Genomic DNA, 25814 nt, shown 5'->3' with positions numbered 1-25814 from the left:
ACTGAGGGATATTAAGGGCTGCAGGGAGGTAGCCAGGACAGTCAAAGACAATACATCCACAGATACTTGCCTACGATGAATGGCCTTTGCAGACTGCATTTTGCCCCTGAGGTAAGGGACAGGTGACAACAACCTGCAGTAGGGTCAGTGAGGTATGGTAGGTGTACGGGTTGGGGGGGGTTCCCTGAGGTGAGGACCCCAGAGTGTGGGGGCACTGCAGCAGGGCAGTACCCGGAGGGAAAGGCTCTGTCGTCTGGGAATCCTGATGCAAGGTGGTGGAGAACGGACAGGAGATATCAGTGAGCCAAACACTGGTGGAAGGGGGTGCTCAGGCATCTGGATTTAGCTGATTCCTAAGGAAACCAGCAGGAGGCCCCGCAGTGGTGGGTCATGCCCGGTTAGAGTGTCCCATGACCTGTGTTTTATGTGAAGGGGTAAATGATTTACCTATTCACTTCATAACATTAAGGATCTTACAGACCTTTTTCTTATTTTCCCTTAGTTGTCTTTTTTCTAAGCTGAACACTGTTTTTTTAATTTCTTCCCACATGGAAGAAATACCTCAATCACTTTAGTTGCTTTTCTCTGTAGCTTTTTTCCAGTTCTCATATGTTTTGAACTGAGGCAACCAGAACTGCATGCAGTATTCATGACGTAGGTGTGTCCTGGAGTCATATCATGGCATTATATTTCCTATCTTATGAAATATCCCCTTTCTAATAGTTCCTAACATTCGGTTCCCTTTATGACTGCTGCTGCACCTTGAGCAGATATTTTTAGAGAACTATCTACAGCGACTCCAAGATCACTTTCTGGAGTGGTCACAGCTAATTCAGACCCCATCATTTTGTATGTGTAGTTAGGATTGTTTTCCAAGGTACATTACATTGCATTTTTCAACACTGAATTTCATCTGCATTTGTTGCCCAGTTACTCCATTATGCAACATCCCTCTGTAAATCTTCGCAGTCAGCTATGGATTTACCTATCTTGAGCAACTGGGTAACATCTGCACCCTTTGCCATCTCATATTTATTCCCTTTTCCATTTAATTGATGAATACGTTGACCAGCAGAGGTTCCAGTGCAGAACCTTGAGGGACTCCATTACGTTTCCATTCTGAAAACTGACCATTTATTCCTGTTCTTTGCTTCCTGTCTCTTTACGAGTTACCAATCCACAGGGGAAACTCCTCTCTGATGACCATTTACTTTGCCTAAGATCTTTGTACTTTTAAGTATCATAGAAAGACAGCATTTTAGGCAAGAGTGTCCCGTTGCATGAACAGAGTTGAATTAAGATGAAGATTTGTTACGGAATGTCTAAACTTTGAGCTAAGAGTGTAATTCCCATCTTGAGAGCTAGCACAGGTTTGTTTCCTGAAGCTAGTGCACTAAAAGTAGAGGGTAGCTGCAGCCATTCAAGGGGTTGGAGAGGCTAGCTGCACTGGGGATATGCCTAGCATCTCAGACACGTATGTACTCAAGGCAGCTAGCGGTTCACATAACCACAGCTGCACTCTATTTTTAGCATGCTAGCTTATTGAAAGTAAACAGGGTAAGTGTAATTGAGCCGGGAATCACACCCCAGGCTCCAAGTGCAGACAGAACATACCCTGTGTGACATGGCACATGATGTGAATTCCTCAAGCTTTCTAGGGCAGGTACCTGTGACATGCACATATGTTGGAATGGACACATAATAATGATTTCTCCTTCAAAACTTTTTATATTAGTGTAACTTCAGTGCCCCCCACCCCCAATGGAGTTAATCCATTGTTAAATAAGGAGTAACTCAGAGCAGAATCCAGTCTATGGGATTTTAACCCCTGCAGTTGAGCTTGCAGCCCCAAGGAAGATGGGGCAATGTTACATGTGAGCCTTAAGAAATTGAACTTGTTTTCAACCTCAAAGATTCAAGCCCATTGTTTCTCATGAGGACATAAACATATATCATCTCTGTGTACTGCCAGCATCAACAGATGCAATATGGTGCTCTCTTGACTTTCAGCCTTAGCGGCCTTCCCCCTCATAAATCTTCTCGCATAAAAACATGGTGCTGTGATTCTACAGGCACTGAGGTAAACTTAGACTGAAAAGTACCAAGTGCCAGTCTGCTGAGTGGTTTCCATAGCTACAGACATCTTATAAGTCCCAGACAAAAACTTCCAACTTACAGGTCCGCTCCTTCAGTTCCAGGATGTCGTTATTGGCACAGGCCAGGTCTCTTATGAGCTGTCCACCATCTTCACCTTTAGCCAGCCAGCGATCGCACTGGAAGCGGAATGTCTTATCCAGGGTGGCGTCTTTCACTTCAATGTATTCCAAATGCCAGCCGGGTGCAACCCCTATTGGGTGAAGAAGAACACTCGTACAGTTCTTAGACAGATGTAGATCCACCAACAGGAAGAAATCTTGGGCACCGAAAAGATTGTATCCGCAGTGAAAAGAGCTATCAGTGGTGCTGGTGCAGTAAAGAAGTGGAGAAGACAAGGCTGCCAGCTTGTAAAGCCCCATAAGTACCACATTCTGATCTTCTTACCCAGGCTGAGTGGCACTGTACCCCTTGCCCACATTCCTCAGTTTCTAAAAAGGAATAAGGAGACCAGAATCTAATCTTATATTAAAACAAGTAGAATGAGTATGGAGCCACGGCAGCCAGCTTCCGGGCAGCAGCAGTCCTCTTCCTCTGGACCCCAAGAAGGCTCTCCACTTGCTGGGGAAGAAACAAACTAGATAAACTAGACCAGTTTCTCAACCAGGGATATGTGTACCCTCAGGAGTATACTGAGGTCTTCTGGGGGTACATCAATTCATCTAGATAGCAGCCTAGTTTTACTACAGGATACATAAAAAAAAACACTAGTAAAGTCAGTATCATCTAAAAGTTCATTTGGATAGTGACTTTCGGGGAGGGATAGCTCAGTGGTTAGAGCATTGGTCTTGTAAACCAGGGTTAGGAGTTCATTCTTTGAGGGGGCCTTTCAAGGTTCTGAGACAGGTTAGATTTAAAACAATAACAGCAATCTGTCAGGGATGGTGATAGATGCTGCTGTGAGTGCAGGGGACTGGATTTGATGACCTCTTGATGTCCCTGCCAGCTCTATGAGATATGTTTACCTCCATCTATCTAGACTCGTTTCTACTGCTTCATAGGTCTTACACTGCAATGTAAATACAAGATTTCTATTCCAATTCACTGATTCGATAACAAGATGGTAGAAAGTCAGCAAGTTTTCGGTAGTAGTCCTCCGTGATCTCTGTGCATGTTTTTGTACTTAAGCAGTTTTTTAGTGAGGTGAAACTTGGTGGTATGCAAAACAAATCTGACTCCTGAAAAGGGTACAGGCATCTGGAAAGGGTGAATGGCACTTGTTTCAAGCCCTCAGATTAGTTTAGGACCATAAGCTTGCTTCCGACAAAGCGGGTCTTTGCCCATGAAAGCTTATGCTCCAAAATATCCATTAGTCTATAAGGTATCACAGGACTTCTCATTGTTTTTGCAGATACAGACTAACACAGCTATCCTTTCAATACTTATGACTATGTTTCTCAACCAGTGGTACACGTTCCTTTAGGGGTATCAAAACAAAAAGCAGTCAAGTAGCACTTTAAAGACTAGCAAAATAGTTTATTAGGTGAGCTTTCGTGGGGTAGACCCACTTCTCCATATCATAGCCATACCAGACCAGACTCAATATTTAAGGCACAGAGAACCAAAAACAGTAAGCAAGGAGGACAAATAAGAAAAAAAATGATCAAAGTGAGCAAATCATTTTTGATCATTTTTTTTCTGATTTGTCCTCCTTGATTACTGTTTTTGGTTCTCTGTGCCTTAAATATTGAGTCTGTTCTGATCTGGCTATGGTCTGAAGAAGTGGCTCTGTCCCACAAAAGTTCACCTAATAAATTATTTTGCTACTCTTTAAAGTGCTACTTGACTGCTTTTTGTTTTGATAGTATATAGACTAGCACAGCTCCCTCTCTGTTACTTTAGGGGTATGTGAGAGAAGTCTGGTGGGGGTACTTATAATTTTTTTTTTCAAAAAGGGGTACTTTATTTAAAAAGGTTGAGAAACACTGAACGGGACTAAGTTCTTTCACCTATTCTGTGTTCCACTTTGCTATGATTGTGGATATCCTGGGGCTTGCTCTGTGTGGAAAGGTGTGCACACTGGATACAGCATAGATGCCATTGGAGAGTTTAGACTTATGTCACTGAAATCTCCTGCAATACTCATTATTTCCTACTTGAGCTACAGGGCAATGTAACTGTTAGTAAATTTTATTTTTTTAAATGGTGACCATTGTAGGTATGTATTTGTACATAGACTGATGTATACACTTAATCTGGATTAAAACTTTTAATTATTCCACACACTTTACATTTAAAACCCAGTGTTAATAGCTGGAGGCATGTTTTTTTTGGCACTCTGGCCCATGATATCTGTTGTGGAGATCAAAGCAGCACTCTGATATATGGCAATGATTTTGGTGTTTTCCCTAGACTGTGGTGAGTACTCCCAGGAGCAGACCTGCTGAGTAAGAAGGTGTTGTGTTGGCACAGTTGCCTTTTTAGGTAATAGTAGCAGAGAGATAGCCATGTTAGTCTATATTCTATCAGAACAAAAGCAGTCCAGTAGCACTTTAAAGACTAACAAAATAATTTATTAGGTGGTGAGCTTTCGTGGGAGAGACCCACTTCGTCAGACCATTGCCATACCAGAACAACTATGATCTGAAGAAGTAGGTCTGTCCCACAAAAGCTCACCACCTAATAGATAGATTATTTTGTTAGTCTTCAAAGTGCTACTGGACTGCCTGTTTCTTTTTAGGTAATGAAACCTCAGTTGGAGCATTTTGTTTCCAAGCTCGCTTTACAAATAGACCCTAATCCATCCCTGTTCCAAGGCCTTTGAAGCCAGTGAGTTGCACCTCAAAAGAACATAGCCTGTGATGGGCCAGTCTCTCAGCTCAGGCTGAGCAGTGGGCTGGGTTCTAGGGAGAGATGGGAAGAGTACAGAATAGGAATATCTCAAGCTCACGTCTCGGTTCCTCAGGAGCTATTTCAACCCTTTGCTTTCCTAACACAGCTCCCTTGCAAAGAGAGACCAGAGGATCTACAGCTCTGCAGATCCACTGGCTTCAGCCCTCCCTTAGCCTACCCAGCCCTGAGCTCCTGTGAGCTTCCCTGCAGAGCACATCAAAGCACCATTTCTCAAACTTTTTGTGTGTGTGTGTGTGTGTGTGTGTGTGTGTGTGTGTGTAGAGTCATGAGATCACAAAAAAGAGTGTTGCAGAAATCTGTTTTTTTTCCCAAACAAGATGTCTTTGTGGGTCCTCCCATCTCTGTCCAGTCAGATTTTTTAAATCCAAACATGATTTTGCTTTCCTTCCCTTCGGAGCTGGGTGGCCAGACAGCAATAGGTGATGGCTGGGCATCCAGCTCTGAAGGCAGTGCCACTGCCAGCTGCAGAGCAGCAGTAAGGGTGGTATGTTATGGTTATTTAGTTCTGTAGACTTCCATAATGATGTTGCAAAAGCAATGTCTGTTACCAAAAATGAAGGCCAGGGTCATCACAGCCTGAAGTATTTTTGGAGAGCAGCATAACAGCAAAAGCTTGAGAACCCCTGGTCTAGAACAGCCCTGTAACTGATTTTCTCTCCTGCCCTGATCCCACTGTCTGGGGATCTCTGGAGCTGTAGAGGCAGGGTTGACGTGGCTTCTAAATATGGATAGTTTGCTTTAGACCTGCAACAGACCTGTTTGTCTATTCTTCAAATACTTAAAACTGATGCCAACAGGACCCTGGGACTCACAAGGGCCCTGTGCACTGTCTAAAAGCCACGGAGGACTCTTGACTTTGCAGCAGTTACGTGAGGGCTGAACATAGGCCAATGAGGTTGTCTCTCTTGCAGTTTTCTAAGATGTAAAGCACTAACTGACTGACCAGACATTGCTATTTTGTGTGCAATCTTAGTCTTAAAAATAGTCCCAGTCCCTGCTGTTCCTTTGTCAAACATGATTTTTTTCTGATCGCCATAACAAGTGCTGATTACCCAGATCAATGTTTTAAATGAAAGGTACTTAATCCAAGCCCGTTCTTCTGCCATTGAAATCCCATCAGTATACCAGTGCTAAGGAAACACATGCCTATGACAGGTAGGCTTCCTGCCTGGTCCCACTGTGGGATGTGACATTTTCAATGGCATGCAAAACATTTCAAATGTAATCACAGGAGGAGAATAGCTTTGGGGAAAAGATCACTATGTGCTGGCTTGACTTATAATTTAGCGTCATGCAGGGAGATGTATTATCTCTGCCATTCATCCTTACCCACAAGGAGCAGTTCAATTCCTCTATTTATCTCCTATTGATGGAGTTGCTCGAATTGGCAAGTGTAAGGTGGGTGGGGATCTGATAACTATTTCTGAGAAGGTCTGAATTGGATTTCCCCCCATACAACTGGAAAGGATCTATGTCTGCTGACAATAGACACAACTACTTAGTCCATGGGGTGGGGAGCATCTTTCTGTTGTGTCTGCGCAGTGCCTAGCCCTGTAGGGTCTGGTCTCTAGGTGCTCCCACAGTACAAAGAATAGTTACCATGTGAGCTAAAAGACAGCCCTTTGAACTTGAAGCAGCAGGTTCTGTGTCTTGTGTGGGCCAGTTGAGTCAGGCCAAAACCAGTCTCCTCCCTATTTCTGGTTTCCAAAATATTTGACAATGCTGAGCACCTGCAGTTCACTGGTGTTCACCCTAATGTCTGGGTGGCCATCTGAAATGAACTCACATCTGTTAACAGATACAATGATGATATGAATCACACACACAGTCAAGGAGTCAGGATAACTAGCCTGGTCGTTGAGCTCCAGAAGCACAGGACTCAAACACACAGCTAAAGAACTATTTCAGCTGGTAGCAGAGCATAGGTCTCTTTTCCAGTCTGTAGGCTAGCCAGCAGGTGGTAATAGCTCTCTCTCTCTCTCCAGGCAGGGCGACAATTAAGAGGAAATACTACCTCACTCAGTGTGTCCATGGAACTACTGCTGCAGGAGGGCACAAACACAGTGGCAGGTCTGTGGGCTTTTTTCCTCTAAGGGCTCAATACATTTTTGACCAGAGATAACATCTGCAATTACTGGTGCTTTCAAAAACTCCACTTTGGGTGATTAAATGACTGTTCTGGGGACTCAGCAAGCAGTTGTATTTCCTGTTCCCCCACTACAGCCGCGTCTACACGTGCCGGATACTTTGAAGTAGCTGCGCCAACTTCGAAATAGCGCCTGCCACGTCTACACAACATCGACGTAAGGCAGCGAGACGTCGAAGTCACACAAATCAGATATCAGAAATGGCAATATACAAAAACCCGTAGGAGAGCACTTCAATCTCCCAGGCCACACAGTAGCAGACTTAAAAGTAGCTATCCTACAGCAAAGAAATTTCAGGACCAGACTCCAAAGACAAATTTCAGAGCTACAATTCATCTGCAAATTCAATGCCCTCAGCTCTGGCTTAAACAAAGGCTGCGAATGGCTGGCTAAATACAGAAGCAGCTTCCCCTCCCTTGGTGTTCACACCTCCAGATCGACTGCTGGTAGTAAGCCTCACCCGTGCTGACTGAGCTAACCTTGTTATCCCCACCCTTGCTCTGGCTTATTTATACCTGGCCCTGCAGATTTCCAAGACCGGCGTCTGATGAAGTGAGTCTGTGCTCACGAAAGCTCATGCTCAAAACTTTTCTGTTAGTCTATAAGGTGCCACAGGACCCTTCGTTGCTGTTACAGATCCAGACTAACACGGCTACCCCTCCGATATTTTGAAATAGGGGCTGTGTAGACAGGGAATAGAGCCTATTTTGAAATAAGCCATAGTGTCCAATGGCTCTATATTTCAAAATAGGCTGTATTGTGTGCAGTCTATGCTATTTTGCAATACATTTTATGTGTAGCGATGTTGTTTCAAAATGAACTATCCCAGAAAAGTTGTTCTGGAATAGCTTATTTTGAAATAATGCTGCTGTGTAGACATAGCCTAATTGTTCAGGCAATCAGAGATAAAGAGCTGGCTTTTAATAGAGTTTGGGTAACCATGAAATTAGGCACATGCATGTTATACCTGGTATGTTATACTGCTCAAATATTGAGCCTCTACATTTCCAGGTGCAAACTGTATGCACAAATAACTGTGGGCGAAATTGTGTGTCTACAATTTCTTGTGCCTGGACACAGTGGATTCAAAGTCATGCTTGCATTAACATGTGCAAGCAGAAATGCAAGTCAAGTTAGGTAGAAATTCATATTTCCCATGTTTTTACTCTGCCATTTCAGAACAAGCTTATATTTGGAGGCTAACAGTAAACAACTCTTCAGTTTGAGATTCTGATCCAAAAGGATTATTTGCCATGAATTCCATGTGGGTCACAACCTTCCCCCTTGGCTACAACTTGTCCAAAGGAGAGAGGAAATAGGAGGATTCAGCATTTGATTCCTTTACATGTGCTGCTATAAAAGACAGCCAAGTGTGAATGCAAGATCTTCCTTTTGATATGAGAAACTCAATTGTTAGTCATGGTACAAGAGGTAGTTATAATGGCCATGGCAACATTTTCTTGGATAGTTTGCTAACATGCTGCTCAGTATCTGGAATATTCCCTGATGAAAACAGCGGCACAGAGTGCTTTACTCCCTAATTGATTTAAGATTCCACACAGTAAAAGGCAACGCACTGCAAACACTACATGCAATATAGTAATTTCTACCAAGATAAAAACATTTACCATAAGCATCTGTGTCTATCTTCTAAAGCTCAGTGTATTACCCCAACCTACATTACCCTGTTTGTCAGTGCCAGGCTGATGGAATTAAATTGCTGGAATGTGGACTGTCATGTTACTAAAATTCTCCATTAACCAAGGCACATTGCTAGGCTGGCAGAGGCAGGATGTCTGGCACTTTGCAAAATATAAACACAATTATGGAGATTATTGTTGGTGTGACGGTAGCATTCATAGCACCCACTGAGAGAGGAGGCCCATTGTCTTAGCTTATGGTGAAAGAGAGTCCTTTCCCTGAAGAGACCCTGACTCAACAGACGAGATAGACAAATATAGGAAACAGTGGCCCAGAGAGGTGAAGGGACTTGCCATACCAAATCCACTGGATTACCTGCCTCTTTTCATTCTACCCATCCCACACTTCCCCAAACCACTCCCGGCAGTCTTGTTACCTTTGTTGTCGTGCCAGACTCGAACCTTACACAGGTCTCCCAGGCTCAGCATGTCATGAAAATTGAAAACGTCCATCTGGTTCCTTTCAAACTTGTTTGACTTGTTGGACTCCTTCAGAGCAAGAGTCCCGCTGTCCCCATTCTCCCCGAACATAATCAAGCACACATTGGCATCGGTACCAGCTCCTGGAAGGAGATGGCAAAACACAACCCAGTAACTACTACAATGTTGCTGAACAATTAGCAGGCTGATCAAAGTGGCTTGAGAGGTGGCTGGCTAAAAGTTGCTGTACTGTGCACATCGCTAAGGGCAGAGCTGATGATTAGAACTGAGTGAAATGATGAGAATTTTAGCATTTTGTCTGGCACCTTTATAAAGCCACAAGAAACTGGGAAATGTCTCGTTATTGTCTGATATGTCTATGACGTAATAAAGGCCAGATTCACAGAAGCAAAAATGGCTTTTCTGAGCCTGGACTTTTTTTTGCTCTATCAGAGTGGAGGGGCATTCTAATTCTGACTACTCAGAATGAGACTATCAGACCCAAACCTGGATCCAGAAGAAACTCATCCTCTGCCACTCTTCTCTAGAAACCCCCATTTTTCAGACTTCAGAGGCCCCAAGCCAATTCTTCTACAAGCATATTGCAAACCCATCATCTGCACAATGATTTTCATACAGCTCTGCTCAAGTGCCCAGGGGAAAAGGTCAAGAACATGGAAAGATTGTGACAAAATAAGTTTCACTGCAGGAAAATATGTTATATTTCATTCTCCCAAATTTGTATTAAACACATACCTCTCTACACATAGGTTATGTCTACACTAGAGAGTTCTGTTGACAAAACCCGTGGAGTGTCCACATTCCCAAGGTGCTCTGTTGACAGTAAATCAACAAAACATGGCACTTCTCTCAACAGCGTTCTGCCACTCCCTCATGATGGAGAACACCTCTGTCGACAGATTCTGTCAACAGAAAGTTGTTCTGGATGTTCTGGAGGGGCCTCTGTCAATAGACAGGGATTCCAGGCCACCAGGCAGCCCTGTCTGCTGTGCTTCCGACTGGCTGTTCTGTTGAGAGAGTGGCCAGACAGTCCAGCTGCTGTCGACAGAGCAGATTACTCTTTTGATCTGCTTGGCAGTCTGGCCACAGTCTGTCAAGAGAAGTTTTGATGGAAGATATCTTCTGACAGAAACTTTTGTCACCAGATCAATCTAGTGTCGACATCGCCAAAGAGAGAAACAGTACAAAACTGATGCAATTGCATGCAGACGAAAGCCTCACAACCACAGAACATTTTGCTTATGTTAAATCAGGAGTAATTTTCAGCAGTTCCCTGAGAAAAAACTAAAGGAAAGACAAGCACCAGGGATTTATGCAGTTCAGTTGGCAGTACCTTTCAGGGCCCCAAAGTTTGCTAAGGTGATGAACAAAACACAATAAAGTCTACTTTCTTTAAAAGAAGCAGGCTCCCAATTAGATACAAGGTCTCAAAAAGCACAGAACCAACTGGCTTTTAGCAAAACCTTCTTGGCAGGAAGCAGCTTTTGGAGGCCTTATGCTGTGGCAGTTACCGCACAAGCAATTAGTATGAGATGGGAAAGAAAAGAACAGAAACTGCTGAATCAATGGACATTTCACCTAGCTGACTTTTTTTTTTTCTGGTTCCATGAAATAGCCAGACACACTTAGGAGCTGCAGCAAATTTGCCATGTAATTGACAAACAAAACAAAAAGGTCACAATAGTGTCATGCTCCTTGTGGCAGAAACCAGAGTGGATGCTCTACTCTTTCAAGAGCTGTACCTGTTTGCCAGTTTTTGGGCTGATCTAAAACCCACTGAAGTCAGTCAGAGTCTTTCCTTGAACCGAATTGGACTTTGAACCAGGCACTTGGAACTGACTGTATCAATCACCCCATATGAGGTGAATTGTGAAACTTAGCCAAACTTACAACAATAATGGATCTTATAAGAGTAGGGATATTAATATTTGCTTGCCTTCTAAGTCACCTGTATTAATTAATGTGTTTTGAAGACAGAGAGTGCAATATTTATTATTAATCCAGGATCTTCATATTTTCAGTGCCACATATTTGACGAAACAAACCGTGAGTCTTTAAAGTGCTACATGACTGCTTACTATTCAATATATTTGATGGATACAAATAAAACAGAGATAGGTGACTTAAATCAGGATTATTAAGGAGAAAGAATTCTTTTGAGCATCAAGAGAGCTGGGTTCTATTTCCAGCTACATCTCTGTCATACCTTGAATTAAAAAATTTAAACCTGAGTCACCAACAAGTAACAGCTCTCACAACGTTTTGTTCTTTTCTTCCCTGCTGATTCCCTTCCTGAAACTCCTGTGCTAATGCTTGCAAGTAAAAAGTGTCCACACACACTGCATAGTATTGCACCACTGAATCAGACGGACTCGCCATTACCATGGGCAAGTCTCGTAAAGACAAATTTTCAAAAGCTTCCTTTAATTCTGCGTGCCATTATTTTTGGGACTCATATATATTCCTCATTAGCTTCATCTAAATTTGCGAGTGTTTTGCACCTCTGAAGCTGTCTTAGGTTTCCATCTTATGTGCTGAGAGACCAGCTTTTTCAAAACCCAAACCACTGATTTAGGTGCCCAAAGGAGGGCTTAGGGTACATTTAATCCAAAACTGATGTTACAGGATTTTCAAAAAAGGATGCCTCAAAATAGGGCCATCACATAGTAAAAACATCCACAACTTCTTACAGGGTCACTTATCTTACTCTGAACTAGCACCAAGAGGCATCCAGAGAGTGTATTATTGTATTAAGATTCTAAAGATCCTAGAATGGGACCCTGTAAACTTATTATTCCTGCATTGATGCCCAGTACTAGTCTTCTGTGTGCTTTAGGGAGCAACTCAAGAAGTTGGTTTTAAGGGATAGTTCGATATAAGTTGGGAACTGACTGCTTTAGAGACCTCTCTTCCTCTCTACCTTCATGCTGATGCCTGACAGTTGAAGGATTTCTGATAGCCCCTAGATTTGGAACACTGGAGTCAAGTCATTTGCACTAGAGGATGCTCACTTGGAGGAGGAGTGCTAGAATCATCTCCATTACAGCCCAAATTTGCTGATCTTCAAAGCACAGTTGAAGACTCATCTATCACTCAAGCATTTACTTGAGCCTGAGTAGCACTAGAATATTCTAAAGTGTTGGGAAAGGGTGAGTAGTAAGGTAGCTTGTAAGCACTACTGCCTAAGATAGGCAGCACAGTTTGTAGTGTTGTTTAAATTGCCCAAATACACCCAGGGGCCATGGAGATGGATTCAAAAAAAAATAACTCTATAATGCGAAATCAATGGTTTGATTTTGCTCTCCTTTACACCAGTGGAACTCTGTTTAGTTCACATCAGTTTGACAAAGGCAGAAGCACTCAATATAGCTAGCAAGAAATTTATTACCTGGACAGAAGAGCTTTTCCTGAGGAAAAGTGGTACCCACAACACAAGGAGGACAAACTAGGGGTGGTTTACAACCTGAACTCTTCCCGGATTTGTTGGCTAATGCACAGCATCCTGCCAGCCCAGCATACAATCTAATCCAAGCCAGATTCATTCTTTGTCATCTGTTCTCTCCCACCGGCTGTCATGGCTCATAATGAAATAAAATGCTTCATCATTAATACCTATCACCCTTCATTCAACATGAAAAGATGAATCTGCCACTGTTACTGTCATCTCCCATTTTGCTCTCCTTTTCCATTCCCTTTGCCTTTGGGAGCCTGGGCTAGACTACAGAAAAAGTTTGCTCTGTGATTATACTGACAGGGAATGTCAGGCACACAAGTACTTCCTCCTCCACTTTCATTTTTAGAACTTCACCATATGTCCTTAAGGTCTTGCAGCTATGCTGGTCCCAGGGTATTCGAGGGAATAGGTGGGTAAGGTATACTACGCAGAGATCCTCTTCATAAAAGATAAACCTCACCCACTTTACTTCTCCACAGCTATGTCTACACTTGCCCCCTTTTTCAAAGAGGGCATGGTAATCAGGGTGATGGAAAATGACTAATGATGTGCTGCAATGAATATACAGCACTTCATTAGGCAAATTCTCCCCCACGACAACTTTGAAATGTCAAAGCAGGGGGCAAGTGTAGACATAGCCTACATGTTTTTAAGGCACGCATGGGCACCAAGGCAGCTAAATGGTGAGATATCAGGCACCTTGGCAAAGGAGATCTTTATAGTCAGGTGCTTGGCTCTGCTACAAAGGCAGGGGGCAAGACTTCATGACCTCTCAAGGTTCCTTCCAGTTCTATGATTCACAAAAACATCCTGTACACAACAGCAGGGCCTGATTAAGAAAGGATCAGTGAAGTAGCAATATGTCAAGCACTTGTTGCCTATTTACTCTGTAAGGTGAAGCAGTCGCAATCAAATACAGGCTTACAGCCTTAAAATTATATGAGCTTTGTAGCAGATTTTCTGTTCTCCGCTGAATAATATTGAGTTTCTGCAATAAAGAAACTCTTATCCTCCAAGAATGTTAAGGTTCTAGCATTATAGGACTAAATTCTGCCCTCAGAAATTGCTTAATTTACACTGAAATAGGAGAGTGTATATGTAGGTAAAATGTGAGACTGGTGGTAGAAAAATAGAAATAGCCAACAAGACCTTACCTCCAATATCACTGGTTTTAACCTGAATAGTGTATGTTGTATTCTCCATCATCTGCTCTTCATTTATCACTGCAGGCATCTCACAGACAAGAGCTCCCTTAGTATTTCTGAGCTTGGACAGCCATTCACTGTATGTAAACGTGGTCACTTCTTGATTCGATAGGTTCTTCATCACAATCTGTGGAAATGAAGTAATTTCAATCACAGTTAAAATAAGTCAGCGATAAGGCTTAGAAGTACAGGGTGAATCTCTCTAGTCCAGCACTCTCTCATCTGGCAACACCCACATTCCAGCATGATTTTAGCTGGATGTCCACTTATAATGGCTTTGGTCAAGTTTCTCACAATTCCATAACGTTTGTTTCCAGCCACCAGTCCTGGCTCTGAGTGTTCCGTGTTGTTATTTAGCTCTAATTTACCTCTAAATGTCTTCATTCATTCATTCATTCCAGTAAGCAGTAGAAGTGTTGGTTATGCTGCTAGACCAGGAATCAAACACCAGAAGAGCAAGAAGAGTCATTTTTTCAAATTTGGTAAAAAAACCTCGATAATTCAAGAGCCGCTATGCATGCGAATATGAGGAGGTCCTTAATAAATAACAGCAAACCATGCTTTTTGTAACCCCTATTTGAAGAACAGTGCACACACACATCCCACAATGTACTGCACATATTAAAGGGGGAGTTATCCAGTGTTTTGGGATCACACATCATTTGCTATTTAGATAAGTTGTATGCGTTGTTCATTGTTTGGCTTTTAAATGTTTACTGAAGTATCAAAAATAATCAGGAGGTTTTTTTTTTTTTTTTTTTTCACTTTGCAATTATAGCATCAGAAGCCACAATGAAGTCCTTGAAGAGCCACATGTGGCTCTGGAGCTGCAGGTTAGAGACCCTTGTGCTAGACAATATTGACATCTCCTGGTCCGGAAAATGCTCTTGCTCAGCACCAGTCAGATCCTGAGGGTGATGGACTAGAGAGTTCAACCTTTAGCACTGTGCAGCAAGACTGGACAGAACGTTTAGCCTAACTCTGGCCATAGACCAGCCCAGAGTCCAACATACTTGTATTCAGGAGACCAGCTCCTTCTGAGCAACCTTTATTGGTATCATGATGGTTCCATTGGCATGCGAGGAGCACTGACTCCATTACAGGCCAGCGATGGAATTTTAGTAGTTTGTAACTGCAATTTAGGGCTGTGATAAATTGGTTAAAAATGTGTGTAACCGGTTACTGTTTCCTTTGGAGTGGGCCAAGGTGAACAACACTGTATATGACTAACTGGCAGAAGCAGAGGCTGCAAAGAAGTGAAGCAGCACATGAGGAAATCCTGCATGGTGGCACAAGCCCCCACAAGAGGTTACCTGGGTATGGGCCAAGAGCTGTAAGTCAGAGGGGCTTGGTAGGGTGCTGCCTGATTGGCATGAGGCGGTGTTGCCAACTGGAGGGTTTTTTTTTCTTTTCAACATTATTTGAAAAAGAAACTCTTGCAATAATTATCTCCAACATAAAACGCACCCAAATCCTGCGATCCTGTGCCACACACATGCATGTATGCAGAATTGTTGAGAATCTTCATATCCTGACAAATGCTTACCGGGAGTGTAGGAGCAGCCATGCCAGGAGCCACAATGGGACTCAGGCATTGGAATGCAAAGTGTTTTGGGACACCTAGAAAATCACTGCAATCCCCAAAGCCTGAGTGGGGCACCTAGACTCCCTATACAATGAGTGGTAACATGCTAGGACTGCAATCCACAAAAGCCAGCACACTAGGCAGAAAGCTGTCTCAGTCAGTGAATGGGAGAAGATGATGAGAGGGGTATGTCTGAAGCCTCAGGCCATTGTTGGAAAGGGGAGCCTAAATTCATGCTGGGAGGAGTCACTGATTGTTGCTCGCAATCCCTCTCTTGGAGGTTGGCAGCTCGAGTAATTCCTTGGGAGGACGATTGAGTCCTCTGCCTCCCTCCACACCAGATGCACAAAAAAGGAAGTGGTAGTGCCATCCACCTTATAATGTTTTGCACTTGGGGTCTTCCTCCCACACCACCCTATACTCACTGGCAGCAGTGGGGGAAGAAGCAGAGCAAGGCAACCTTGGCCACAGTGCTTCACTCTTGCTGAGGACTGCAGAGTGGCGTGGTTGGGAAAGCAAAACCGATTAAAATGTTCCCACACCACTTGTGTTCTTGTGTTATGAGGAATAAATAACTCTTCCTTATTTGTTACTCAGTGACCTCCTGAGGTCCCTTCCAGCCCCAGGATTCTATGACTTTATGATTTACGTTTTTCACTCGAGTCATGATTGTATAGACCGCTATCATGTCCTCCTGTAGAAATCTCATTTCCAAATGTGAAAAGTCCCATTCATGTTAATCTCTCCTCATATAGCAGCTGTTCCATACATCTAATAATTTCTGTTGCACTTTTCTGCAGCTTTTCTAATTCTAACATTTATTTTGGAAATGAGGACACTACATCTACACACAGTACTCAGGATGTGGGTGTACCATGGATTTATATAGAGACAATATATTTTTCTGATTTATTTTCTACCCCTTTCTTAAATATTCCCAACATTCTGTTTGCTTTTTTGATGTGACTGCACATTGGATATGTTCAGAGAACTGTCTACAATGACTTCATGGTCTCTTTCTTGACTGGCAACAGTTAATTTAGGTTCAATCTACACAGCAGTTATTTTGAAATAACAGCCCTTATTAATAACCATGCTAGCATCTACACGACACACCAGCTATTTCAAAATAATTTTTTAAATAGCAGTTGGCTTATTTCAAAATTGGTAAGCCTAATGAGAATAGCACCTATTTCGAAAAAGCTATTGTAAAATACGCACTGTGTAGACGGCGAAGAGAGACCATTTCAAAATAAGCCATAGTACATCCAATGGTTCTATTTCAAAATAGGCTTTTTGTGTGTAGACACTGTATTTCAAAATAGCAGAGGGCTATTTTGAAACGCAGTTTGTGTGTAGCAGCATTTTCAAAAAAAGCTATTCCTAAATAACTATTCGAAATAAGGCTGCTGTATGGACACAGCCTTATACTCCTTCATTTTTAGATAGATAGATAGATATATAGGTAGATAGATAGATAGATGGGAGTAAGTGTTCCAACATTACTTTGTATTTACCAACATTGAATTTCATCTGCCATTGTGTTGCCAGTTTTGTGAGATGCTTTTGCAGCTTTTCACAATCTGCTTGGGATCTAACTACACTCATTCCTCGTTTAATGAGTACTTTACTTATGAGTACTCGCTAAAACGAGGAACATTTATACTTACCTTTATTCACTATATGAGTGAACTTCTGCCACTTATATGAGTGGGGTCCCTGGCCAGAGGGCAGGGAGACCCACAGCGCTGAGGCTGGCTCAGCTCCAGCTGTGCAGTCCCTGGCTAGGGGCAGGAAGACCCAGAGCTGGATCCTTCTCCTTCCCTTCCCTCAGACATGCAGCTCTGTCTGACAGCCCTTTGGCTGGGGGGAGAGAGGGAGGAGGCTCTTAGCCTGGTTCCCCCCCTGCAATGGCAGGAATGTGAAACTGACCAGACATGAGCTGATCAGTTTCCGGGCCCCGCAAGCCAAGGGGAGACGGACTGGAACCAGCCTGCCCCTGGTTCTGAGCTCCTGCCACTCTGGGAGCCAGAAAACTGACCAGCCCTGGTGGTTCCTGGCTCCACTCCCCTTGCAGGAAAATTTGAGTTATGTAGGGGTTGCAGGAACAACCCCGGGTAACTCCAGGGTTTACCATATTAGACCCCCACCCCACCCTGCAAACCTCACCTTCGGCCAGGTTTTAACTGCCCCCCACGGTCCCAAACTGTCTCCAGTCTTAAACCCACCCAGCAGCCACAAACCTCCCTCAGCCTTAGACCGCCCCCCCCAGCAGCCCCAAACCACCCCCAACATTAGACTCTCCCTGCAGCCCCAAACTTTCCCCAGTCTTCGACCCACGCCCGCCCCACATCCCTCAACAACCCCAGCCTTAAACACGTCTCCACCTCCAGCAGCCTCTTCACCGGGACTGCTAGGCTGTATGGCTCCCCCAGCCCTCCTGCTCCCAGCAATTAACTCAAGTGTTAAGGTTTCAGCACCTAGACATAAGGTTCCGGTAAGGCTATGGTCTGAAGAAGTGGGTCTGTCCCACAAAAGCTCATCACCTAATACGTTATTTTGTTAGTCTTTAAAGTGCTACTGGACTGCTTTTTTGTTTTGATAGAATATAGCCTAACTTGGCAATCTCTAGTGATAGAGATAGCTGCCATCTCCAGCAGTTATCACCATTGATCGATACCTGCCAGAGGCAGCAGTAATAAGAAACTGCAAATTGCTTCTTTAACAGCCACATGCAGCTGGAAACTGCCCAGCTGGTGACCTTTAACAAATCTAATGGGACCCATGTTTGGGTCCCGACCCATAGGTTGGAAATCCCTGCTCTACATACATACACTACGCTCTATTTCTGTTGCCAAACTTTCAAATACATCAGAAAAGTACCTAAACTCAACTGGTTTATGTCAAGTTACAAGCCCTTGTATTTTAATGGGAATTTAGTGTTGCTCTTATGAGTTTTCGCCTCTGAGCAGAAATTTGGGAACCAATTGTGCTCGGATAGCAAGGGATGAGTGTATTTTGAGTAATGTTGCATCGTCTGCAGATTTTGACACTTCAGCATTTACTCCTTTTCCAAATCGTTTATAAATATGTTGAATAGGACTAGACCCAGTACAGACCCCTGAGGGACACTGCTATTTGACTGTCTCCATTATGAAAACTACTTTTATTCCTACTCTTTATTTGCTATCTTTTAATCAATTACCATTCTGCGAAAGAACCTGCTTTCTTATTCTAGGACAACTTACTTTGTTTAAAAGCCTTCAGTGATGGTTCTTGTCAAAGGCTTTCGGCAAATCTAAGTACACTATATCCACTGGATACCCCTTGTCCACATGCTTGTTGATGCCCCTCAAAGAATTTTAGTAGATTGGGGAGGCATGATTTCCCTTCATAAAACCCATGTTGATTCTTCCCCAGCAAATTATGTTCATCAATGTGTCTGACAATATTGTTCTTTACTAGAGATTCAATCAGTTTGGCCAGTACTGAAGTTAGGCTTACTGGTCTGTAATTCACAGCATTGCCCCTGGAGCCCTTTTTAAAAATTGCCATCATATTAGCTATCCTCCAGTAATCTTGTTCAGCAGCTGATTTAGATAATGGGACACAAACCACATTTAATAGTTCTGCAGTTTGATCTGAGTTCCTTCAGAACTCTTGGGCAAATACCATCTCATCCCAGTGACTTATTATTATTTAGTTTATCAATTTGTTTCAAAACCACCTCTTATGAAACCTCAGTCTGGAACAGTTCCTCAAATGTGGCTCTGGTTTGGGAATCTCCTTCAAATCCTCAACCATGAAAACTGATGCAAAATATTCATTTAGTTTCTTCTTATTGTCATTGAGTGCACCTTTACCATCTCGATTGTCATGTGGTCTCACTGGTTGTTTCCTGCTTCTGATGTACTTTTTTTTTTTTCTATTACTTTGAGTTTTTGTCAAGATGTTCTTCAAATACTTTTTTTTTTTACCTTCCTAATCACATTTTTACATTTAATTTTCCAGAGTTTCTATTTTCCTCAATCAGATTTAATTTCCACTTTTTAAAGGATGCCTTTTTACTTCTAATTTACTTCTACCTGCTTTTCTTGCTTTGTTGTTTTGCCATGGTGCCACTTTTTTTGTTTTTAACTGGGTTTCAGATTTGGAGTATATATTTAAGTTGAACCTCTATTAATGAGTCTTCTAAAAGTTTCTATGCAGCTTGCAAGGATTTCCCATTTGTACCTTTTAATTTCTGTTTAACTCCTCATTTTTACATAGTGCCCCTTTCTGAATTTTAATGTTATATTTTGGGCTTCTGTGATATTTTCCCTACTACAGGGATGCTACATTTAATTATATTATGATTGCTGGTGCGAGGTGGTCCGACTACATTCATCTCTTGGACCAGATCCTGTGCCCCACTTTGGACAAAATCAAGAATGACCTCTCCTGCTGTAGTTTCCAGAAGCAGCTGCTCCAAGAAGCTCTGGTCAATGAGTCTGGTCCTGGTCAGGTGGCTAGTAATATATCCCTAATGCTATATTCTTCTGGAGAAAACTGTTGAAATCCCTTGTTGTCAGGGAGTTTCTTAGTTTTATAGACTCTCTATCTTTCTGAACATTTCACAGTCACTGTCACGATCCTGGTCAAGTGATCAGTAATATATCCCTACTGCTATGTTGTTATTATTAGAGCATGGAATTACTATCCGTAGAGATTATATTGTATAGTTCAGTGAATTTAAGATTTTTACTTAATTTGATTCTATACTTTCTTCACATACAATGGTACTTCCCCACCAGCACAATCTGCTCTGCCTGATATATTACTGTATCCCATTGATTATGCTCATTCCACCAAGTTTCTGTGATGCCTATTCCATCAATAACCTCATTTAATGAGGTACTCTATTTCACTCATCTTATTATTTAGACTTTCAGCATTTGCATATAAGCACTAAAAAATTTGTCACTTTTTAGTTGCTAGCTAACTAAACATGATGTGATTGAATGGGCCTCTTTTTCATTTGTTTCTCTCATGAGAGCCTAACCATATTTTAATCACCTACCATCCTCTCATCCTTATTAGAATATAGAGAATGTCCATTAACAGATTCTCTCCCAAGTGATGTCTCTGTCCAAACCATGTGATCCTCCACACCTGTCATCTTCCCACCAGTCCTTAGTTTAAAAACTGCTCTATCACCTGTTTAATTTTAAGGGCCAGCAATCTGGTTTCATTTTGGCTTAAGTGGAATCTGTTCTTCTTGTACAGACTCTGCCTTTACGTCACCTCCCAGAGCTATTGCTCAATATGTTGTGCACCAGGATATTGATCCTATTAACATTTTAAGTCACAGTTTTAAATCTGTTTGCATTTTTAATGCACTTTAGATGTTAAGTATCAGGTTATTTATCCCACTGAGATTCTGACTGGGGTTGCAATGTATTTCAAATACAGAAAGAATTATGAAGAAAAAAATACCTTTTTTTTTGCTTGTAAATTGAAGGGTTTGGCTATGTACATCTTTGAAGATAATTCATGTATTTTAATTGGTATTTATACACTTCTATGTCTAATAAACTAAAAGCAGCATAAATTATGGACAGTGAACTGTTAACAAAAAGACCAAAGAAAATTAAAAAGAACGTTTATTGTTATTTCAACAGAACAAGAAAACTGACACTATCCTGTGGCTAAATGGAGTAACAAATGGTTAATTATGGGGTTAATAGCTTAATCTAGCTTCTCATTTCACTATGCTAGTTAGCACTGACTGTGAACCATCTGTCTGAGATTTGAGCATTACCCCCACATGTATTTCATTATGTGGTTTTAATATGCATTGTTGAGAAAAATGTTTCAGATCAGTTTTCATGTTATACCAACTACATAAGTTTTCAAATTAAGAATTAAAAGCAGTGATAAAGTGGCTCCCTCTTCCTGTTTTATGGACCATTCCTGTCCCAATTCACTTGTTGTGAATATCATCTTGTACTTTTACCCCAGGGAGAAAGAATCAATATTTTTAATAGAAAAGTTCAGCTTTCTCAACTTCTTTCCTCTCTCCTGTATTGTCGTACTAAAAAAAGGACAGAAGGGGTAACATGTTTAAAGGTCCCAGGAGACTAAACTCCATTTTCAAAAGAATTTGGTATATTTGTCATGTGGCTGATGTCTTTGTTGTGGTATGTAACCTATGAGTTAAATGAGCTTTGGTACCTGATGACTGGAAGATAGCTAAGATGACACCAATTTTAAATTAAAAAGGCTTCTGAGGCAATCCCTACAATTATTGACTTTTAACCTTAACTCCAAAACCAGGCAAATTGGTTGATCGTATAACAAAGAATAGAATTATCAGACACAAAGGCTGTGTCTACACTACAAAAATAACTTCAAAGTTGCTTACTTTAAAGTCGAGCATCTCCACACACTGTACCTCGAAGTTAAACCGAAGTTAAACATTCCCGGGAATGGAGTAAGGTCTTCAAAGTTGGGCTCCCTACTTCAAAGTTAACTTCAAAGTAAGGGAAAATGTGTGTAGACTCTCTGCTGGCTACTTCGATGTAGTGTCTAACTTGGAAGTTAGTTCTCAGTATAACACACCCAGGCTACGTCTACACTAGCACACTATATCGAAGTAGCCTATTTCGACGTTAAGAACATCAAAATAGGCTACTTTGATGCGTATCGTATACACGTCCTCCAGGGCTGGTACTGTCGACGTTCAAAGTCGAAGTAGCGATGGAGAATGTCGAAAGGAGCCACCCTGGAGGGAAATGTGGAGCGCCCACACACACAAGTGCTCCCCATTGAATAAGGGGCCAGCAAAGCCCCAAGCCGCTCCCTTAAAGGGCCCCTCCCAGACACACTCGGCCTGCACAGCACGAGCTCCACAGAGCCAACAACCGGTTGCTGACCCTGTGAACGCAGCATGGACCCCCAGCTGCAGCAGCAGCAGCAGCAGCAGCAGCAGCACCCTGAAGCCCTGGGCTAAGGGTGGCTGCACGTGGAGACCATAGAGCCCCACAGGGGCTGGAAAGAGCATCTCTCAACCCCTCAGCTGATGGCCGCCATGGAGGACCCCGCTATTTCGAAGTAGCGGGATGCAGATCATCTACACACACCCTACTTCAATGTTGAACGTCAAAGTAGGGCACTATTCCCATCTTCGGATAGGAATAGCGATTTTGATGTCTAGCCGCTTAACGTCGATTTCAACGTCGAAATAGCACACAGCGCGTGTAGATGTGACACGTGCTATTTCAACGTGTGCTGGCTACTTCAAAGTAGCTGGCTAGTGTAGACACCCCCCAAAGACGAACACCTTATGTTGGGGAAAAGTCCACATGTGTTTTGTAAGGAAAACCCATGCCTCCCAAGTCTACTAGAATTCTTTGAGGGGCAGTCAAAAATTATGTGGGCATCTGCACATATAGTGAACTTGGATTTTTTGAAACCTTTCATGAGGTCTCTCTCCAAAGACTCTTAAACAGAGTAAGCTGTCATGGGTTAAGAGGGAAGGTCCTCTCATGGATCAGTAACTGGTTAAAAGATAGCAAACAAAGGATAGGGATAAATTCTCAGTTTTCATAAAGGAGACAGACAAAAAGTGGTGTCCCCCAGAGGTTTATACTGGGACCAGTCCAATTCAACTTATTTATAAATGATCCAGAAAAGGGCTAAACAGAGTGGTGGCAAAATTTGCAGGTAATAGAAAACTTCTCAGGATAGTTTAGTCACAAGAAGACTGTGAAGATTTACAAAGGGAGCTCACAAAACCAGATGGCTGAGCAAGAAAGTGGCAGATGAAATTCAATGTTGATAAATGCAAAGTAATGCACACTGGAAAACCCGATCCCAATTACATACATAAAAATATATATATAAATGATGGGTCTACATTAGCTGTTGTCACTCAAAAAAAAGAGATCTAGGTGTCATTATAGAAACTTCCAGTCAATGTGCAGCAGCAGCAAAAAAGCAAAGAGAATGTTGGGAATCATTATGATAGGGATTAATAACTCAGAAAATATAATATTGTCTCTGTATAATTCCATGGGACACCCCTATCTTGAATACTGTGTGTGGATCTGATAGCCCCATCTGAAAAAAGAGTAATTGGGAAAGGTAAAGGAAAGGGCCACATAAATGATTAGGACTATGGAATGGCTGTCATATGAAGAGAGATTAATAAGACTGGAGCTCAGCTGAAGGGGGCTAACAGGCCTGGGGCTGCAGAGTTATAAAAATGTTGTGTAGACATTTAGGCTCAGGTATGAAGGTGCAGGTCTGCACAGCTCAGGCTCCAGCCTAAGTCTAAATGTCTACACTTTGATTTGTTCAGCTGGCCTAGCCCAGAGGCAGGGTTTTCTCCTTGTAAAAGACATACCAGCAGTGTCTACACGTGCACGCTACTTCGAAGCAGCGGCACTAACTTCGAAATAGCGCCCGTCGCGGCTACACACGTCGGGCGCTATTTCGAAGTTAACTTCGACGTTAGGCGGCGAGATGTCGAAGTCGCTAACCCCATGAGGGGATAGGAATAGCGCCCTACTTCGACATTCAAAGTCGAAGTAGGGACCGTGTAGACGATCCACGTCCCGCAACGTCGAAATTGCCGGGTCCTCCATGGCGGCCATCAGCTGGGGGGTTGAGAGACGCTCTCTCCAGCCCCTCAGCTCACTGGTGGCCGTGTGGAGCGGCCCCTTAAAGGTCCCCTCCCCCTCCCTGCCTCTGCAGGAAGCTGAGGGAACGTGCAGGCTGCAGCCTGCACACGCGGCCAGCCTGCACCACCCTCAGCCCCACAGAGCTGCGATGGCCGCCCGGCAGCGCCCCCAGCGCCCCCAGGGGACCCCCCCCAAGGGAAGCCAGGGCAGCCAGCCCAGCCAGAGGGGCAACCAGGCTGGGAAGCGGCAGCGGGGCCCCTCCTGGACGGAGGCCGAGCTGCGGGACCTGCTGGGGCTCTGGAGCGAGGAGGAGGTGCTCCAGGTAATGGGAGCAAGAGGCGGAACGCGGATGTGTTCGCTCGGCTGGCTGACAGCCTGGCTGCCCGGGGTCACCCTGCCCGCATTCCTGACCACGTCAGGAGTAAGGTGAAGGAGCTGCGGCAGGGTTACTCCTGGGCCTGGGATGTGGCCAGCCGATCTGGGGCCGCCCCCATCACTTGCCCCTTTTACAGGGAGCTCAGGGACATCCTGGGCTCCCGGCACACCTCCTCCCCTCCGGCCACCCTTGACACCTCGGCTGACGAGCCCCAGCAGGCCCTGCAGCCGGAGTCCGCCCCGGAGGCAACCCCGCACCCCGGGGGCCCCCCCCGGAGGCCACCCCCGGGACATCGCGGCAGGAGAAGGAGGAGGCGGAGGAGGGGGGCTCCTCCTCCGCAGAATCCAGCCTGCAGATCCTCCTCCTGCCATCCTGGAGCAGCAGCAGGGCCTCCGACCCCCGGGGATCTCCGGACCGTGGGAGCGGACCGACAGGTAGGTACCCCTCTCTGGTGGACAACCCTGGGCTTGAGGGGCGGGGGTAAGAGATATGTGTCCAGTGCCCCCCACATGCTCACATGGCCATGGCCCCAAGGACAACAGGGCCGTGGCCCTCACAGCACTGCAGCCAGCAGCCCGTGCCCCCCACCACCCCGCATGACAGTGCCATGCCCCATCCCCGGGCCAGGGGGGAGCAGAACCTCGAGGGCCCCCGGGAGGAGGGGGTGGGACACCCCGCAGCAGCAGCATGTGATGGAGTGGGGGGAGTGCCAAAGGGAGACTCAGGCTACATATGAGCCACAAGAGCCGAATAGCTCCCAGGGGCAAAGGAGGATCCTGGCGCTACAGCTGGCAGGTGACACCTCTGCCCTGAACAAACAGGAGAGAGGAGCCGAGCTGGCTTGGAATTGGGGGGGCGAGGGCGGGGGCCACAGGTAGAGGCTAGGGGAAGGGAGAGCTGGAAGGCAGCCAGCCTGAGGAGGGGGAAAGCTGCATCCCAGAGGGGCCCCCCTTGGGGTCTTCTCCCCACGACGGGTTGGAAGGACTGTCTCTTCCGACAGCTGGTGCTGTCACTCCTGGCAGAAACTGGGCATCTGTGCCCTAAGAAACCTCTCCTGCTGTCAGACCCTGCGGGGTGAAGTGAGAGTCGCTCCCACCAGGGGACGGGGTGCAGGGCAGGGGGACCCCTGAACCCCATCCATCACAGCAGCATCTCCCAGGGACGGGGATGGGGAACCTGCAGCACAGGGCTGGGGGGACAAAGGCCACGGCTCGGGGCCCACACTAACGCCTGTCT

The 25814-nt window shown here is 44.1% G+C and overlaps 1 protein-coding gene across 2 annotated transcripts in view; it reads right to left on the bottom strand.

Moving 5' to 3' along the window:
* The window catches only part of LOXHD1 (lipoxygenase homology PLAT domains 1), a 274986-nt gene that overhangs the window by 10372 nt on the left and 238800 nt on the right, over positions 1-25814 (bottom strand). For both annotated transcript variants that reach the window (XM_074994358.1, XM_074994359.1), the window contains exons 41-43: positions 13904-14081; positions 9232-9417; positions 2177-2347 (exon numbers count right to left, since the gene is read on the bottom strand). In XM_074994358.1, the coding sequence (XP_074850459.1) occupies positions 2177-2347; positions 9232-9417; positions 13904-14081 (535 nt within the window). The remainder of the gene's footprint in view (positions 1-2176; positions 2348-9231; positions 9418-13903; positions 14082-25814) is intronic.

Source organism: Carettochelys insculpta, chromosome 5 (assembly GCF_033958435.1).
Source record: "Carettochelys insculpta isolate YL-2023 chromosome 5, ASM3395843v1, whole genome shotgun sequence".
Taxonomy (NCBI): Eukaryota; Metazoa; Chordata; order Testudines; family Carettochelyidae; genus Carettochelys; species Carettochelys insculpta.
This window is presented reverse-complemented; position numbering and strand designations above follow the sequence as displayed.